The 20,086-nt window shown below is 39.6% G+C and overlaps 1 protein-coding gene across 1 annotated transcript in view; it reads right to left on the bottom strand.

Moving 5' to 3' along the window:
- UGGT2 (UDP-glucose glycoprotein glucosyltransferase 2) overlaps positions 1-20,086 on the bottom strand; it is a 267,640-nt gene that overhangs the window by 165,047 nt on the left and 82,507 nt on the right. Inside the window, exons 10-11 of the mRNA XM_065407070.1 lie at positions 15,373-15,433; positions 6,164-6,255 (exon numbers count right to left, since the gene is read on the bottom strand). Of these exons, the coding sequence (XP_065263142.1) occupies positions 6,164-6,255; positions 15,373-15,433 (153 nt within the window). The remainder of the gene's footprint in view (positions 1-6,163; positions 6,256-15,372; positions 15,434-20,086) is intronic.

The raw sequence follows: 20,086 nt of genomic DNA, 5'->3' as shown, positions 1-20,086 counted from the left end.
TTCCTCTGTGGCAAGAGAGAACAAATTTTTCCCCATCTTTTTTATGGTAAACTTTCAAGTATTTGAAGACTGCTATCATGTCCCTCCTTAATTTCCTCTTTTCCAAACTAAACATACTCAGTTCCTTCAGCCTTTGCTCAGATGGCTTGCATTCCAATTATTTGATCATCTTTATCACTCACCTCTGGATCCTTTCCAGCTTTTCTACATCCTTTCTATGCAATGGTGACCAAAACTCGACACAGTACTCCAGCTGAGGCCTATCCAGTGCCAAGTAAAATGGTACTACCACCTCCCATGACTTGCATGCTATGCCTCTGTTAATGCAACCCAAAACTGCATTTGCTTTTCTTGCAACAGCATCACATTGTTGACTCCTGTTGAGGTTGTGATTCACTACAACTCCTGGATTCTTCTCAGAAGTGCTGTTGCCAAGCCAATTATCCCCCATTCTGTATTTGTCCATTTGGTTTTTCTTCCCTACACGTAGCACCTTACATTTGTCTTTGTTGACTTTCATTTTGTTGTTTATAACCCAGTTCTCCAATTTAACAAGATCTCTTTGAATGTTAGCTCTATCCTCCAAAGTGTTTGCACCCAGCTTTGTGTCATCTGCAAATCTGATCAGTATGCTCTCTATTCCTACATCCAAGTCATTAATAAAGATGTTAAATAACATCTGACCCAGAACAGATTCCTGTGGAACCTCATTTAAGATCTCCTTCCCATTCAGCATCTTTCTATTAATAGTTACTCTTTGTTTGCAGTTGTTTAACCAATTATGTATTCACATAATGATAAAATAACAGGAGTACTTGTGGCACCTTAGAGACTAACAAATTTATTAGAGCATAAGCTTTCGTGGGTTGTAGCCCACGAAAGCTTATGCTCTAATAAATTTGTTAGTCTCTAAGGTGCCACAAGTACTCCTGTTATTTTTGCGGATACAGACTAACACGGCTGCTACTCTGAAACACATAATGATAGTTCTGCTGAGCTCGCATTTCTCCAGCTTACATATGAGAATGTCATGGGGGACTGTGTCAGAGCCTTAATAAAGTCCAGGAATATTATGTCCACCACATTCCCCAAGTCCACCAAACCAGTTACTTTTTCAAATAATAAAATCAAGCTGGTATGATTTGTTTTTAGTAAATCCATGCTAGCTGCTAGTGATCACCACTTCATACTCCAGGTATTTGCAAACTGAGTGCTTTATACATTGTTCTAGTAGCTTCCCAGGTATTGGGGACAGGCTGACTGGTCTATAGTCCCCTGGTTCCTCCTTTTCCCTCTTTTTAAAAGATGGGCACTACATTAGCCCTTCTCCAGTCTTCTGGGACCTCTCCTGTCATCCATGAGTTTGCAAATATTATTGCCAGTGGCTCTGAGATTTCTTCAGCTAATACCTTCAGCACCCTGGAGTGAATAGCATCAGGCCCTGCTGATTGAATTCATTCAAATTAGTCAGAAGATCTTTGACTCATTCTTTACTTATCCTGATAGCACGCAAGTCATCCCTTCCCCTTTATTGTCTATGATAACTTCATTAGTCATCTGGTTACATGTTATGAAGCAAAGCAGGCATTGAGCAGCTCCGCTTTCTTATCTTCCATTACTAGCTCATCTTCTCCATTGAGCAGCAAATCCACACCATCCCTGATCTTTCTTTTTTGTCTGACATACTTGTAGAACCCCTTCTTGTTGTCTCTTACATTTCTAGCCAGTTGTAACTCATTCCTTGCCTTGGCTTTCCTGATTTTGTCCCTACATGCTCGTACTATTCTCATATATACTTCCTTAGTGATATGCCTCTCTTTCAATTTCCTGTACGTATCCCCATTGATTTTCAGATAGCTAAAAACCTCCTTGTGCAACCAAATTAGCCTTCTATGGCTCTTCTTATTTTTCCACTGCATTGGAACAGCTTGATGCTGAGCCTCTAATATTACATCTTTTAGGAACTGTCAGCCCCCTTCGACTCCTTTTCTTCCTAACTGGTGTCTCTATGGGACCTTGCCTACTATTTCTCTTAGTTGGTTGAAGTCCACCTTTTTGAAGTCCAGTGTCTTTGCTTTGCTGTTCTCATTTATATGAAGAGTCAATTCATGCTCTGTCCATAATGCTTGGAGGTCACAAACCACTGGGTAAGGATCTCACCCTATCAGAGAGACATCGGTAATGATTATCTTGGAAGGAAGGGGGTGATAAAAAGGTACATCTCCAGATATGTTGTTCTGATCCATCCACCACTTTAGGGAACATAGGACCGCAGGAGGAACCCAAACCAACTTGTCTGAGGGGTGTCCGCTTGGTCAACTGGCTGACTTCATCCACCCTTGAATGATGCACAGGTGCAGCCGGGCACACTGGGTCACTTAACTGCATGAGGCCATGTGGCCTAGTAACCTTAGCCATACTCAGACCACAGAAGTAGCGAGAGTGAGATAATTGGTAAATGATCTGAAATCTGTCTTGAGGGAGAAAAAACATCATGTTCATAGACTCAAATAGGGCCACAGTGAACTCAATTTTCTCTGTTGGGACTACTGTGGATTTTTCTTTGTGCAACAAGAGTCCCAGACAATCTAAGAGAAAGATGATAAACTAGACTTGGTGAAGAACCTGATGTTTGGATCTGCATCACACTAACCAATCATCTAGATATGGGACAACTTATACTCCCTTTCTCCTCAAGTAGGCCACCACCACCATACAGTTAGTGAATACTGGTGGGGCCAAGGACAGGCCAAAGGGAAAGACTCTGTACTGATAGTGTTGACCTTGTACTACAAAACTCTGAAACCTCCTGGAACTCATCTGTACTGCCACGTAGAAATAGGTATCTGGAGATTGAGGACCACAAATCAGTCCTTGTGATCTAGGGAAGGAATGATCGATGCTAGAGAAACCCTGTGAAATCTTATATACCTGATCATCTTGTTGAGATTTTGAAGGTATGGGTCTCAGACCCCCCTTGGACTTGGAGATCAAGAAAGTCTCGTGAGTAAAACCTCTTTCTACCATGTTGAATGGGAACTTCTTCTATGGCTCCTACACTGAGCAAAGTCCAAACTTCTTGAAGGAGCTATGACTCATGAGATGGGTCCATGAAAAGGGACAGGATAGATGGGAGGGAAAAGGGGGTGGAGAGGTACTGGATAGAATATCCCAACCTCGTAGTGCTTAGGACCCATTTTTCTGATATTATGTCTTCCTAAGCACTGAGGAAATGGGATACTCTGTCCCCAAATGGGGATGTGAAATGGTGAGCAGGAAGATCACCAATGATGTATTGCTGTCCTCGAAGGAGAACTCACATGGGCTGCATACTCACAGCTAACGGAGAACAAGCTGGCAGTGTTGAGCAGAAGGGCCTCCTTCTCTGTGATTTGTGCTTTCTTCTTGAAAAATTATACTGCCTTGGTGGGTATAAAGATCCTCTCTAGTACTGATGTTGATACTATAGCTGCAGGGGTCTGCATAGAATCCCAATGAACGAAGTGTAGTACAAGAGTCTTTAAATGAATGTAGTTTCATCAGTTGTGTACAAAAACAAAAACTGACCAACAAATGAGACGTCCTTCCTGGTTTGCTGGAGGTCCAAGGCTATGCCCAAGTTTTGTAACCGTGAGGCTGTCCTCATTGTTATCGCAGAGAACAACCTCTAAAAGAAGTTGCATCAAGCACAGACTGGAGCAACGTCTTGGCTACCATACAACCTTTTACCAGGAAAGCCTTATATTCCTTCCTGACGTTGCTTCCCAGTTTACAAAGTTGTATTTAGCTAACAGCACCTAATGGTTTGCTATCTGCATCTGCAGAGAGGAGTTGGAATATTTTTTTCTCCCAAACAAGAGTCTCTTTGGCTCTTTTTCTTTGAGGGTTTATTTAAGACTCCCCTGATGTGATCTCTCATTGGCAGACACAACTAGCAGGGAATTTGAGGCAGGATGGGAATAAAAACACTTGAAGTCTTGCAGTGGGCCACAATACTGTTACCTGTGTGATTAGCTATAGGACCTAAGGAGGCTGGTATGTGTCATAAGGTCTTTGCCAGTTCTAGATGAGCCTCATTAATTGGGAGGGCTACCCTCTTGAGGCAGCCACCTGGAAAATGTTCAAAAGCTTGTGAGTGCTCTCTTGCACAAGCTCAGATTGAATGCCTAAAGCCTCGGCCAGTCTCCTCAGCAGGACCTGATAAGACTTAAAATCCTCTGGAACCGGAGAATAGTGTGGGATCATTGAGTCGACAGGTGAGGAAGTCAGGTTAACAGTAGTCAATGGATCCTCCTGTGGTACAACTGGTTACTCCTGCATCACTGGCTGCTCGTGGGCAATAGTTTCTCTGTGTGCTTCCAATCTAGGTGGCTCTGGAAACTGCTTTGCCAAACATTCTGGCAACCTTCCCCTTGACTAAACCAGTGATCAAAACCTGGGGGCTCGGGAAACACCCCAGCAGTTCCAAAACAGCCACTGAACCCAACTGCGATGAGCTGTCAAAGTAGTCAGTTGGTATTAGGGGGTGCCAAACCAGATGAGGCCACTAACTGACCTGACTTATTTGTAGCCCATTGTGAAGACGCCAACATCGATACTGAGTCAGGGATGGTAGACGGTACAACAAATGCATCCCAAGACATCGAGGGTATGGCGTTGTAAATTGATCCTCTATAGTACTGATGTTGATAATGTAGCTGCGGAAAGACCTTGTAGTCAGTGCCAAGGTATAAACTGTAATCAGTACCCACTACAACGAACATTCCAGTAGCAAGGCCACAAACACCGAGCCAGAGAGAACAACCAGTACTGAGGTCGAAGGCCATACTAGTGCTGACATTGTGTGTGCTGGTGCTGAAGATGGTACTGGGGCCAAATCTGTGCCACATTAGTTAACTGGTACCAATACTGGCACCGCTAACAGTGTCTGCACCAGAACTGAGGAGCCAGACAGGCCCAGGACAGCGGAAGCCACTGCCACCGTGGTGGACTCCTGTACTACAGGAGAGTTTGAGATGGAAGGCAGAGCAAATTCCTTAGCTGCCTCATAAGCTTTTGCTGTTGTCAGTACTAACAATGTTAATGCCAAAACACAGTCTGTTGGTACCAGAATTGACAGCACAGTACTGGTATTTCCCTGCTGCAGGACCAGGGAGAGACAGATTGAAGGCCCAGCTCTACCCTGAATACCTGAAGAGTCCTGATGATGTTCCAAGTCTTTTTGTGAAGAACAAGAGGAACCCTTCTTTGCTTTCAAGTGGCTGTAGTCTATCTTATGGATCCTGATTCAGGGGAGACCCTGGAAAAGAAGACTGACTCCTCTTTCTCTGTGGAGAAGAATCTGAGTCTAGGCTTCTGTCTGAAACATCTGCGGGAAGGCAGCAGGGCATACTATTGAGGGTCCTGGGGCTGAGATAGGCCTCACTGCCAGCTCTATGAGGTGTATGAGGAGCAGATTTCTGAAGACCTTCATTCTTTTCTTGAAATAATGACAGACACTGCACCTCTCCTTTGTATGTCCCTCAAAGACACAAAAGGCAGCATGGGGTCACTATTTGGAACTATACTGACTGGAAAAAAATATTTGTGATGTTCAAAAAGGCTTATTTCAGACATCCAAAAATGTTCAATCAAACACAATAAAATAAAAAATAAGCCTTACAATGCTTCTGTCAATGAAGCTTAATAAACAATAAGTGGTCCAATAAAAGATATTACCTCACCCACCGTATCTCTCTAAAGAAGCTTAATGTGATACAAAATGTCACTCCTAGCTGACTACCTTAACTTTCTAAAAATTATGACGAGGAGAATGCATGTAATTTATCTTTAAAAAAAATAAACACTTTCTACACCTGTTTTACATATGCATACAGTATTCCTTCCATTCTCTATTTTCAGTTTACATAGCAAGTTGTCCCATCTGTAAACAAGATCTTCCAAGAGAAAATACTATCATATATTACCATAAAATGTTCACATACAAAGCCATGTCACTTGTATTTCATATATACTCTACAAGAATCTGAATTGTAATACTGGAGTTATAAATTTGATACATCTCAAAGTATGGAACACAGGATATTATCTAACATTGTGAACACAAAAAAACTGTTAATTCTACAAACTGTAGAACTTATAAATTTAATAATGAAATTCTTACCTAAATGGATCATGAAAATCGAGGTCAATAGGAAGACCATTTAGAAATAAACGTGCTTCTCCAGGCTGAATTCCAAGTATTTCATGGAAATGCTTGAAAGGGAAAGTGAAAAAATTGCTAGTTTTCTAAGATAAATGCCAACAATAAAACAAAAACTTATTTAGAACTTAAAGTAAATCCTACTACAATACCTGCAAATTTTGTGGAATACATAGAAAATCTGATCTCCATAATTAAAAAAAAAAAATCTTTTCACCAGAATTTTGGCAGAAAAAATAGACAAAATCCTGTTATAAACACAATTTTACATATTTTGAATGCTATAACAAATGAAAAAGCTATAGAAAACATATAATGTGGTTTACACTGGTTTTAGAATATATACATGATAAAATATTCTTAATGTTTCTTGTTGGAAAATTGATACTTCTCAGCAATATAGGAAAGTGGCACTTAATTCTTCAAAAACTATCCATGCCATTTTCTCCCCAAACTAACAAAAGCAAACAAAACCCCACCTTTGTTGCATACTACTGAATCGCCACTCAGGAGTAGCATATAAACACTGAAGGGCAGCTTCTTCAGATGTTAGCCTCTATATTACAAAATGCAAAACACTGTGTTTTGCAACATTTAAGAGACAAGGTCAAACTTAAAAACACACTTCTGTATAAAGAATTGTTACCTTCTAATATTACAGGTACCAGAAATCACTAAAACTGTAAAAAGTTAAAGAAAAACTATTTTTCCACGTTTCCCCCGATTTGTTTCCTTTATGCATTTGACAGCACTTACTATGCAGTTGCTGTGGTTAATAATCAGTTGCACTTCCTGTCTCATGAACTACACATGACATCACACACCTGTGCTGCTCTGGAGGGAGCTCAGACATACATCCCTAGCTCTACAAGAGGGTATTTAACAGCAGCAGCAGAGAAGCTGCTCTGAGTTTTGTGTGACGTGGATAGCTCTTTTTTTCCCTGGGAAAATTACATGGAAATGGAGCAAGAGGAACCACCGGGCAAGAGAACATTTCTTCACTTCCAAAACTAGGCATGGGGTAGGGGAGCAATGGCATTCTGAAAAGGGGAGAAAGTGAGCTCCTCTATCACTGTCAGACTTCTACATATAGCTGGAGTGCTCCCTTACACTCCTCCTGGTGGACACCTGGTACTAGTGAAGGCAATGCAACTCACCCACATGGGCCCTAGATCACAAAGGGAGAAGATACTCCATACTGAACTGAGAAAAGAGACAAATTTAGCAACCAGAAAGGATAGTAGCAGCTGAATGGGGGCTACCACACATGCTTTCTAACTATGAATGAGAAAAATCTGCCTGATACTAGGCTGGAAGGGAGGGGACAAATAAGAGAAGGCTTGCCCCTCAGCCTTTTCTCAGGACCAGCAAGATATTTGGGCTCTGAAAAGGGGACAGATGTCCTATTCCACAGCCTCTCTACCGTTGCTGGCAACAAGCCAGGGATAGGAAAATCAACAAGGACAAAAAAAGAGTCTTACCCCCAGGATGACAATACCCACTCACAAAAATTCAGGACCAGACCAGGAAAGCATGAGGGTCAGCAGGGGTCTCTGAGATATGGCTCAGTCCCCACCAGAGGAGCAAGGAGAACCAAAATCAGGCATGTAAAGGGAGAAAAGCTGCTGCCTGTTGCTGGTGCATAAGAGATGTGTCTGCATTCTAATAGAAAACCAATTGGAACCCTTTTCTATGCAAGTTACTCCATTTGTGTGATTCTTTCATACTGCAATAAAGAAGTAAGAAGTAGGAAGATTTGGTCAAAATGTATTCTGAAAATGTGCAGACGGGGCTCGGAAGCTAGTCAACTTACCCAAAATTAGCTAACCAAGTTACCTCATTTTAGTTATATTGACTAGTTTCAAGATGGCAGGGTCCTTTTGAGACAGCATAGTTATAACCAGACTCAGGAAATGCAAAGTTAAGAGCTAGATTGTCAGCATTTAACAGAAGCCCTGAGTAGGAGACACACAATCCTTCTCCCAGCTCCATCATCTCTTGGAATAGTACTGTTTCTTGGGTTAGCTAACCCTTCCACCAACCCGTGTACAGTGGAGACATGACATGGCATCTCCTAGAGGAGCACAGAGGGGGTAGTCCCTGAGACAGGATAAAATTAAACTGTGCCATGCCTGAGTTTATCCCTAGTGCAGAGGGACTCCTTGTAAACATATGCAAGGCAATGTCCCTTAACCAGAAAAATAGTTTTAGAAACATATGCTATATATGTACAATACATTTGAGTTAAGATTATTGAAAAATTTACATTTCATGCCTTTGTGATTTTAACCATACAGACTTAACACTGCATTGCACAGATTTTCACATTTAATTTCTTTATTCATTTATAAAAGATTAAATTATAAATTGCTTGGGCATAGTAATATTACCATTTAAATGCTTGGACACTTACATGCCCTTGGGTGAATAGGCTGGAGGACGCTGAACTCCTTTTTTGACTGCTGTTATTGTTTACATTATAGTAACTGTATCTTCCCAACAGAGATAGAACTTGAAAATTATCATCAACTGCTGTAAAACTCATGGAGGATTCCCAAAAATATGGGATTTTATGTGTCTGCAATTTCCTCCCATGCTGATATTAAGCAACGGGGACAGCTTTGTTTTTCAGTGGGGCATTTTCATAGTGTGCCACCTCTGCTGAATTACAATAGAGCTATATGTGCTGCCTCAGTTAGCCTTCTGAGGAAGACAATTATTTTAGGCACTCTTGACTGTTAATTCAATAATACCCTTCTTAGGGATGGTTTATTACAAAAACTCTTACAAAAAAGATCATAACAAAAATTCCCAAATAAAAAGTATTCTGGCTTTTAGGATTCCTCTGAAGTCTGCCCTCTATGCTCTGTTCCCAGTTCCCTCAGAGGTCTCTCTAAGGGCTTGTCTACACTTCAGATGCTGCAGCTGCGCCACTTCAGTGAAGTGCTACCCACACCAACAGGAGGGATTCTCCCATCAGCATAGGTACTCTACTACCCCAAGAGGCAGTAGCTGGGTCAACGGGAGAATTCGCCCATCAGCCGAGAGCTGTCTACACTAGGTGTAGGTTGTTTTAACTGCGTCACTCAGGGGTGTGGATTCTTCACACCCGTGAGCAACATAGTAATGCTGACCTAATTTCCTAGTGTAGACCAGGCCTTTGTCTTTAATCCTCTCCTCATGCCTGGAGCTGGGCGGCAATTCATCTCTCAGTCTGTATCTTCTCCTTATGGCAGAATCCCCAGCTCTCCTTTGGAGCCAGATAATTCAAAAAATTATTATCCTTCATGCAAATTATTTCAGTAGCCTTCTGAAAACATAAATTCCTGGGCCTTTCCAAGCTGGTCAGTGAGAATATGTTCAATATCAAATGGGCTAGAGCTTCATGATCCCTTTCTAAAAAAATATTAGCTCTTGGTTGGTGGAATTTTATCACGGATGTTACAAGCCACTTGGAGAACAGCGTTCACTGGAACATCTTGTGGCATTCCCATGACATGTCCAAAAAGCATAAGGCGCTGTCTGAGGACAAGGGCCCCGGTAGTTTGTAGACCGGAGTGACCATAAACATCTGCATTACAAATGAAGTCATTCCACTTTATGCATTGGCATTTTGTGTGGAAAAGCCTCCAGCTTTGCCCAGTCTGAGCGGCGTAGTGTCCAGGTTTTGCAGCTATACAACAGTATGGGGAGGATACAGCTTGAATAGATCCTGAACTTGGTTGTTGAGCTGAGATGATATTGATTCCATATTCATTGTAAATGACCCATGGCAGATGCTGCGATGCCAATCCAATGGAGAACCTCTGTGGGAGAGTTGGAGGAACTGGTGAGTACAGAACCCAAATAGCAAAAGCTGGAGACTGCTGTTTCATTGTTCAAAGAGATTGGAGTCACTGGTGGACCTGGTCCTAGATTTTGCAGCTTTGTCTTTGACCACGAAACATGGAGGCCAATCTTAGCTAACCCCTCCTCCATTTGCTGGAGTGCCTTGTGAAACCTGTCGGGGTCTATACCAAAAGAGCAATGTCATCAACATAGTCAAGGCCTTTCTCATTAAGAGATATCACCAATCTTAATGCCTATGGACCTGATGGAATGCATGAAGTCCATTGCCCAACAAAAGAGTGCAGGGACCAAGATGCAGGCCTTCCTGACACCAGATACTGATTTAAAAGGTGCAGACACCCAATTCCCCAGATGTACACAGGCAGTGGTTCCATTATGCAGCTCTCTAATCAAGTCCACAGAGTGGAAGGGACACCTATGCCCTTTCAGGGCATTAAGTGGGGTTTGATACGAACAATACTAAAAGAAGAATGTCTAGTCATATAGTTGGCAAATTACTGCACTTGCAGATGTGTTGTATTTAACGGGTATTTTGAATCATTCACATACAGCAGTCCTTAGTACAGACTCTTACAGTTGGATGTCATTTTGACTACATTTAATCATCATATGGTTTTCAACCTTTAATATGTTTTAGTCATTTCCTCTCATTACATTTTCTATTCAACTTCCATTATCTGAGAAGGGAATCATTCAGTTATGCACAGCATGAGATCATATCTTCCCTGCTGCTAGATGGATGCACTGTAGCTCAAGAAGTTGCATGACAATTTAATGCACTGTAATGGTGATGTTTAGAAAGTTGCCTAACTTTTATTCATGCAAAAGAATTTATTTTTTTTATTATTTTAAAGTTATATGCTGTAGTATTGATGTTTTACTGGCCCTTCCTTTAAATTATCCTCGTCAGTTAATTCCAGATGGATATTTTTTATTTGCTCGTATTTGGGGTTTTTTTTAATTCTTCTGTTTGGGGGAGGTGTTTTTATTTGATGGTTGGTTGCTTTTTGTTTGTTTTTGCATAACTAAAGCTAAACTAAAACCCCAAATTTATTTATTTTGCTGGCCTTGTTGAGAAATGGTGCCATTTACTACTTTTGGGTAAGAGAGAAAAGTGTTAGGGAAATTACAAATATATATTATAAACAATATGGATTCCATAATCTCTTTCAGTCAAACAAAGAAGGTGTTAACTAGAAGCTCATTAAATGAGGATTATAAAAAAAAGAGGCCAGGGAATGCAGAGGGAGGGCTAAACTGAAGGACTACATACTGCTTACATCCACATGAACACAGCTCTGTAAGAACAATACTTAAAATTATTTTTAAGTACTTCTAAGTATAAACTGACTAGATACTGAATTCAGTAACTAGTTATTTTGGCTTTTGCATATTTTTTGTAAGTTTTAAGGTACAATGTTAAGTTTGGATGAGCAGTTTAAGTCAGTTGTAATGAGAGTGTGATGATGGGGTATGCCTAGTAGGAAAGAAGCTGAATTGTTAGCTGTTAATTTCCAAACATGCCCAGGTTTGGGCTTTTAAAGGTGCAAACAGAATTTTTGTAAAGGAAATAATATTGTTTTGGAGTATTAGCTGAAATTCATTAAAACTTATTTTCAACCTTAGCTCTATTTTTATTGAGTTTGATTTTTTGTTCGTGAATCAGAATCAAGTCGGAAACTTTAGTCTTCAGTTCCAGGAAGTGGAGAAAGTTTGTTTCCTCCAGGGAAGTCATTACTCTTGTCCTCTTCTCATATGGAAATAGTTGCTGAAGAGTTATCAATCTCCTCAGAATTGAAGTAGAGTTCCTCTCTGTGCTCATCTTCAGCAATTTTCCTCCTGATTCCCAAAAAAGTTTGTACGTAGCTGCATCAACATGGGTGGTAGAAGGGTCAGTGCAGGTAGAACAAGCATTGACATCAGCTGTGCTAATACTACTGTCACAGTGAGTTCCATTGGTAACTGGGATGGGATGTGCATCATGTGCTATGGTACAGGTCACAGATTTCATTGCTGATGTCACCAAAACTTCCACAGTGCTGTGCATTCCAACTTGCCCAATATGAGGATGTTGTTTTTTGGGATTAAGGCTGTTGCAAAAACAATCTAATGATAGAGGTCATTAGATTATGCAATAACTCTTGCTATAACCTCTTAGAATCAAATATCACACAGTCACTGCTTAAAGAGATGGCTGTCAAGCCAAGAACAATGTCAGCTGGGAATCAGGTGACAACTGTTCCCCTCTTAGCACAGAATTTTGGAGATGATGTCTTGTTTAACACTCAGAAGACAGTGCTGATGTGTCCCAGTGACACAAATGCCATCAGATTTTGCAGGACTCTATACACATGGGAATGCTGACGTTGGGTTTATCTTTTCACTGGACCTACACTAAATCAGGCTGACAGGAATTTGTAACAACCAGCTTTAAACATCAAGACTGGATGTTACTTTTGAAGTAGAGAATGACTAGTCCTTTGAAATGAAGTAGTTTCAGCTCCCTTGTGCTAGAACAGGTGCAATTAAGAGGCAGGGCAGCACCTGGCTGGGGCTATAAACATCCAGGCTTTCAGTAAGAAAGAGGGATGATCAAGAAGGAAGAGCAACAGGAAGTGCCCTGGGAGTGGCTGCCAAAGTCCTCTGGGAGGGGAAGCAGTGGGAACCGGGAGGAGGAGAAGAGAAGGGCATCCAGGGAGAAAGTTCTGGGAGACAGTGCTCATTTAAAAGAGCACAGAAGAATCCTGCTAGGCCGTGAAGCAGGAGGGAGTGAAAGGAAAGGGGAAAATCTCCTGGGAGCTGTAGTCCAGGATGGGCTAAGGAACTGGGTTGTTGTTTTTGCTTATGTTTGGAAAATAAAATTGTTTACAATGAGATGCTCAGTATGGCAGTGGGTCCGTTAAGGGCTGGGGACAAGCCAGTGCCTTACAGAAGGTTCTCAGGTACATTCTTTGAAAGACCTGAAAGTGCAGAGCGACATCTTACATTGCAGACACATATCTTACATTGCAGACAACCATAATCTTTACTCAGGCAGAAGGCATTGTAATCATGTCTCTTCATTAGCAACACAAAGATTATATTTAGGCTACCTAAAGCAGCCCCAGGGTGTTTTTCATTCTCCATCTGAAAGAGAAATGGTACTTAATACAATTTTTAAAATGAAGAAGTGTAAAGGTGCATCAAGAATTGAACTGCATCAATAAAATACCATAAACTGGGCATTCAAAATACTATGGTGATGGGTATGGTATAAAATTTATATAGAATAGTCTAATGTACAGAACCAAAGTGTGGTACCAAGAAACTGAAGAGCTCAAAGCCTGCCTCTATTAACAATGAGAAGCACAGAAGGCCCAACCTCACACCAAAGCGCAAAAGCACCTGGAAAAAGTTAAGCAATGCCTATTGCTCCATCAACTCACCCAGCTACAGTGCTTTATGAGTAGATACAATGCTCCATGTCTGCAGTCCATCCTCAACTAGATGCTCCAAAGTGAGAGGTAGCATAGGCGGGAGGACGGGAGGGAGGGAGTACCAAGAATGTCAATACTACCTACAGCATCATAGTTTGCCAATTAAGTCAGTGCCTTGATTGAAGACAATTTTTAAAATAAATAAGGAAACTCACAGAAGAAAATTCAAAATTGATATAAGGATCTGAAGGCAAGCTGTGTTCCCAAAGCATGATCATAGCTCAGATAAATACTGCGGAGAACTGGTAACTCCTCCACCAAATATAGAATCATAAAAGATTAGGGTTGGAAGAGACCTCAGGAGGTCATCTAGTCCAATCCCCTGCTCAAGGCAGGGCCAACACCAACTAAATCATCCCAGCCAGGGCTTTGTCAAGCTGGGCCTTAAAAACCTAAGGATAGAGATTCCACCACCTCCCTAGGTAACCCATTCCAGAGCTTCACCACCCTCCTAGTGAAATAGTGTTTCCTAATATCCAACCTAGACCTCCCCCACTGCAACTTGAGACCATTGCTCCTTGTTCTGTCATCTGCCACCACTGAGAACAGCCGAACTCCATCCTCTTTGGAACCCTCCCCACACCCCCGTTCAAGTAGTTGAAGGCTGCTATCAAATCCCCCCTCACTCTTCTCTTCTGCAGACTAAACAAGCCCAGTTCCCCCAGCCTCTCCTCGTAAGTCATGTGCCCCAGCCCCCTGATCATTTTCGTTGTCCTCCGCTGGACTCTCTCCAATTTGTCCACATCCTTTCTGTAGTGGGGGGCCCAAAACTGGACGCAATACTCCAGATGTGGCCTCACCAGTGCCGAATACAGGGGAATAATCACTTCCCTCGATCCTACTAATGCAGCCCAATATGCCGTTAGTCTTCTTGGCAATAAGGGCACACTGCTGACTCATATCCAGCTTCTTATCCACTGTAATCCTCAGGTCCTTTTCTGCAGAACTGCTGCTTAGCCAGTCAGTCCATATCTTGTAGTGGTGCATGGGATTCTTCCATCCTAAGTCCTGACTCTGCACTTGTCCTTGTTGAACCTCATCAGATTTCTTTTGGCCCAATCCTCCAATTTGTCTAGGTCACTCTGGACCCTATCCCTACCCTCCAGCGTATCTACCTCTCCCCCCAGCTTAGTGTCATCTGCGAACTTGCTGAGGGTGCAATCCATCCCATCATCCAGATCATTAATAAAGATGTTGAACAAAACTGGCCCCAGGTTTTGCTCAATGTGCTCATAAAGGAAATGATGTTGGGATAATGAGTGAAGGGGTATTATGAAACATTTAGAATTAAGGGGGTTCTCACCTGATCACACTTTGAAAGCATGGACAAAAGACTAGAAATCCACCTAGATGGGAATTTTTGGACAACTGCATGTTATGTACAAAAATTCATGCAGTACATGCTTCATAAATTATGTGACCTTTTTGATAGAAAAATGTACACTGTATATATGCAATTAAATATTCTACTAATGTATGTTTGAAACAGTTTAATTAAGATTAAACTCCTCCCCATAAGGTTTACTTAAATATTAATGGCCTGATTTCCCAACAAGATGAGTATCTGCAGCTCCCATTCATTTCAATGGGAGTTGGGTTGCTTAGCAAACTTACAAACCAGCCTCATATCCTTTCATTAACTAAGGACAGAGCACAGTTAGTGAATCAAACACAAGAGAAGTGAAGAAAAAGAAATCAATTATTTAAATTTAGGAACAGAATACATTTTTAAATGATTTCCTCCTCTATTAGAAATCAGTTAAAAGTTGCTACATTAATACAAAAATGTCCCATAGCTGTAATTTGATTGTCACTTTATGTATAATTCAAGGAACAAGGGCAAACCTTCTGATTTTTCTCTATTTCATTTCGCATTTGTTGGTTTACAGGAATTCTGGTCAAAGATCTGTAGGAATAAAATACTGGTATTATTCAGCCATTCTACATTTAAACAAACATTCTTCCTTACCTAATATATGTTATTTTAAGGGGTACAGTGATCAGCCTTAAAAAAAAATCCCAAATCTAAACATATACGGTTACCTCAATATTTACAGTATTATTTCACCTTCTTTATATTAATTTTAGGGAATAGCTAGCATTTTGTACATACTGAAGTTACTTAAGTATCCAAGATATTATCTTACTTCAAAATTTCAAATCTGGATGTTAAAGTTATTTACCTCCATATCTAGGCAATTAAATCAAAGTGGTCTGAAGCTCTCAATTTTGACCTTAGGCTATTGGAAAGTGTTATGAACAATCACTTACAAAGGTAGTCTAGCCATTAGAGAACGTGTTTGGGGACTGAGGCACCTAGGTTCTGTTTCCAACTCAGCCAGTCACTATGTACACTAGGATAAATTACTTAACCTCCGTGCCTCAGTTTACTAATCTCAAAAATGGTAATAAAACACATATGTATAGTACCTCATCAGCATATGGCAAGGCTTAATTAGCATTCAAATACACTTTGAAATCTCTGTAGGAGAGGCTCTATAGCAAGTTCAAAGTATTATTAATAGTGGGTATCTTTATTTATTAACAAACTTCCTCCTATATCTACAGCAACCATAGTTTGGCTCCCTTCACCATTTAAGAAAGTTGTGGAAGGCTTTACCAACTTTATTTCCTGGATGTGAAAATATGCCTCTGAAAATATAATCCATCTTCAACAAAGACCACTGGAAAAAGTGCAGGAAGTATATCATGCTGCCTCAAGCGGCTGTCAGAGGCTTTTTAATTCTTTTTTTTTTTGCAAGGACAAGCAAAGTTTTCTTTTTGAGATTTAGCTGCCAGAAAGACTCATTAACCCATTCTAACACTTCAGGGGAAGGATGGGTTCATTGGTGAAACATGAATATAGTGAAAGTCAGAGAAAACAATTACTTCTGAGATGGCGTGGGGACAACCTCAGTTCCCACAAGTAAGCTTTACTTCCCCCTTTGAACATGCTAAGAAGTCTTGATTGCCTGACACCTCCCCAGAAAGCATGTCAGTTACTGCCTTGCTCCTTATGGTAAAATAGTCTTCTCATAGTGAGAACAGAACAACTTAAAGCCTCAATATCTGCAAGAGGTACAGATGAGTTTTTTTATTGTCTTTGATTTAGCTTTCTCTTATTCCATGCTTTCAGATAATAAATTTCTAAAGAAAGAAAATGGTGGCAAGACAACACTAAGGCAGTCACTGGCCTATATGAGGCAGGAATAAAATTGGAAAAACAGAAGTAAGAGCTATAGAGGACAGAAAATTCCTAGATGGTAATTAGTTATCATTCTGCCTGTCAAAGGGAGTGAAGAGGAAGAACTCAGGGTCTATGATCTCACAGAGAAAGCTAGAAAAATACAGAATAGATTGTGTGTTATAAAGATGCTGATGTCAGTAATTGTTCGGGAAGATGTGAATACTCACTCATGCCTTCACATCTCATGAATAATAGTCATCCCAAATTCATCTTTATAAAACTTTTATAACCAACCAACCATGTTTATTCTCTATGCATACACAAACACGCTAAATATCCTACTATCCATGTCAACTGTTTTTTTTTTTTTTAAGTATAACATTTTAATGCAGGAGAGCAAGAATGGAAACGATATAGAATAATAATTTCTTTCAAAAATGAAAACTGATTTAAATGAAAAATTTATAATAAAGAAAATATAATCACAAGGATTGATAAGAACACCTCAAACTAGCTTAAAGATGCCAGCAAAACACCCAATTGAGAAATGAAGCACAAGGGGTAGGAAAAAAACACTATTAAGCTAAAAGCCTGAAAGCAATTGGCTCTGCAGCACAGAGTTTCGAGAGAGCCTGCTACCAGCAATAAGCATCATTTAGAAATATAGCTTATATAACATTTTCCCCCATCAGAAAGTATTTCTGTAATTGATGGGAATTAATACTGAGAGTTAATTTAGCCAAAGGAATAATTTAGCCATTAAATAAGTAGGACAAATCACAAAGCTAAAAATTGAAGAGCGAAACGTGTAAACACCAACACAGTAAATACCATTCTGGCCCTGTATGAATACTTTCAAACAGTCTTGAAGTAGCTAGTCATTGTTTAAAAAAAGTAACTCGGTCCTATTTGAATCTGAGTACATTTGGCATAATTTGTAGCTCATTATAATTAATTATTATTGTTATTGTATTATTAGTAGTAGTGGTAGTATAAAATTAGCTCCTAGAGGCCTCACGCAGAATCAGTGCTCCATCATGTGGGGAACTGTCTAGATACAAATCAGAACACAGTCCCTGTCCAAGTAGTTTACAATCTAAATAGAGAAGACACAAAAAAGTAGAGGCAGAACACAATGGAAGGGGGAAAACAGCAGACAAAGCTGTCATGACATTAACAGGAACCTAACATCACATGTGTTATCTTAAATGCTTGTAGGGTGGGGGTTTTTTGTAATAAGACAAGTGAACAACAGATGATATTAATGAATCACTAACTGGCCCCGTGCCTAGCCATTATCATTAGGCATGGTGTCATGTTTTTTGGGGAGGCAGGTTATGAAAAAATTTGAAGGAGAGAGGACAGTTAATATTTTGAGCATATTAAAAGTTATACTTTAATAAGCATTTATCTCAGTGGTATATATTTACATTTTATCCAGATAAAAGAGAAAAAGATAAATATTTATCTCTGGTTATGCTATGTTATACAATGGTCAGACTTTTCAGTTTTAGTACTTTCCAGTTTCACTATTATAAACAACAAATTTAAAAATAATAAAATGAGCTCCAAACAACATAAAATTATCTAAAAAAATGGGTAAGAGAAGAGTATACAGTACAGCGATGCGCAAGTAGATATGTTTATTCAGAAAGCATCATTTTAACCAAACTGTAATTACTTATTTTGATGCACAAAAGTTAAATGTGTAAGGGGAGAACATTACGACACACAAAGCAGTACGGTGAGTTCAATGAACATCCCAGAACCCCACCCATCGAGACTTAAATTAACCTCCATCTGCAGTTAAGTGGTTATTAATAAGACTACTATGTGATTTTGAGAAGGTTTTTGTAATATTTAAGTGTCGCAGTGTTTGTCTTTCTTTATTACTCTTTTTCTCTTTTATCTGGATAAAATGTAAATACATACCACTGAGATAAATGCTTATTAAAGTATAACTTTTAATATGCTCAAAATATTAACATTTGTAAATTATGCATGGATATCAGGAAACTCAGGGTATGTACTGGTACTGCATATTGTTATAGGATTATGTAATAGCCAGATACTTACAAACTGGTAAATTGTATGTCAACTAACAAAAAATATGCTATATATTTTTTTTTATCTTCCAAATATGTCACTTGTTTCACTGTCTGCATACTGTCAAATGAACTGGCCTCTCTTAAGTTAGAAGATGTTATTTCATAAATACTAACTCATGATGACCTTTCTTCTAGGAAACAGAATGAGACATGAAAATGAAGCTCACCACTAGAAAGCCTGGGAAAAGGACACTTATAAAGTTTTAAACTTTTCTTTTAAATAAAAGGACCGTTTTTGGATACAAATGTCACTTTTTAATTTTAATTTGACAAATACAGTTTTGTGTTTTGATTTAAATATTTGTCTACAATATTTACAACCCAAACTTTGCAGAATTGTGCTAGTTCATGATAGCCAGAAAATGAATACTCCACTTTCACTGTCCAAAATGAGTGACGTACAAAAAAATAAATAGCATAAATAATGAAAAGTAAATTTTATTATTAAAATTATTTCAGTTGCACTATTAAAGTATCATTGCTAATGCAAGTTAGGAAATGTAATTTATTTTGTTCAATGGGCCTGATTCTTCTCTGATTTACTCATTCAACTCCACTGACTTCAGCAGAATTACTCATCATTTATGAGAGGTTATGTCAGTGGAGAATCAGAATACATGAATTCTTTTTACTTGATGAGTTTTTTCAATTTAAGACTGCTATAGGCACACACCCATCAATTTAAAAATAATATTTTTTCTGATTTTTAAACTTATAGTGTTAAAAGTAATGTCAAAGATTTGTATAACTAAAAAAAATTAGTGTGATAGAATCTATTTTTATTTCTTGTCTGTTTATGTCTATTTTCATTACAGTCTATTTCCCCTGTCATACACAGCAAAAAGGAAGACAAACTTTATTTAAGAACATAAGAACGGCCATACTGGGTCAGACCAAAGGTCCATCTAGCCCAGGATCCTGTCTTCCGACAGTGGTCAGTGCCAGGTGCCCCAGAGGGAATGAACAGAACAGGTAATCATCAAGTGATCCATCCCCGTCACCCATTCCCAGCTTCTGGCAAACAGAGGCTAGGGACACCATCGTTGCCCATCCTGGCTAATAGCCATTGATGGACCTATCCTCCATGAATTTATCTACCGTATATACTCGTTCATAAGCCGAATATTTTTAGTAAAAAAGTGACGCATCAAAGAGCGGGAGTTGGCTTATAAACGGGTCTACACTAAAATTTGATGATTTTAAACTCTATGGAATCATTGAATTGAATATCTAATACACTGTCATTTTGTTTACCTGGAGCGTC

The sequence above is a fragment of the Emys orbicularis genome, chromosome 1 (genome assembly GCF_028017835.1).
Source record: "Emys orbicularis isolate rEmyOrb1 chromosome 1, rEmyOrb1.hap1, whole genome shotgun sequence".
In the NCBI taxonomy this organism is placed as follows: domain Eukaryota; kingdom Metazoa; phylum Chordata; order Testudines; family Emydidae; genus Emys; species Emys orbicularis.
The sequence above is the reverse complement of the archived record's forward strand: the minus strand, read 5'-3'. Positions and strand labels throughout refer to the sequence as shown.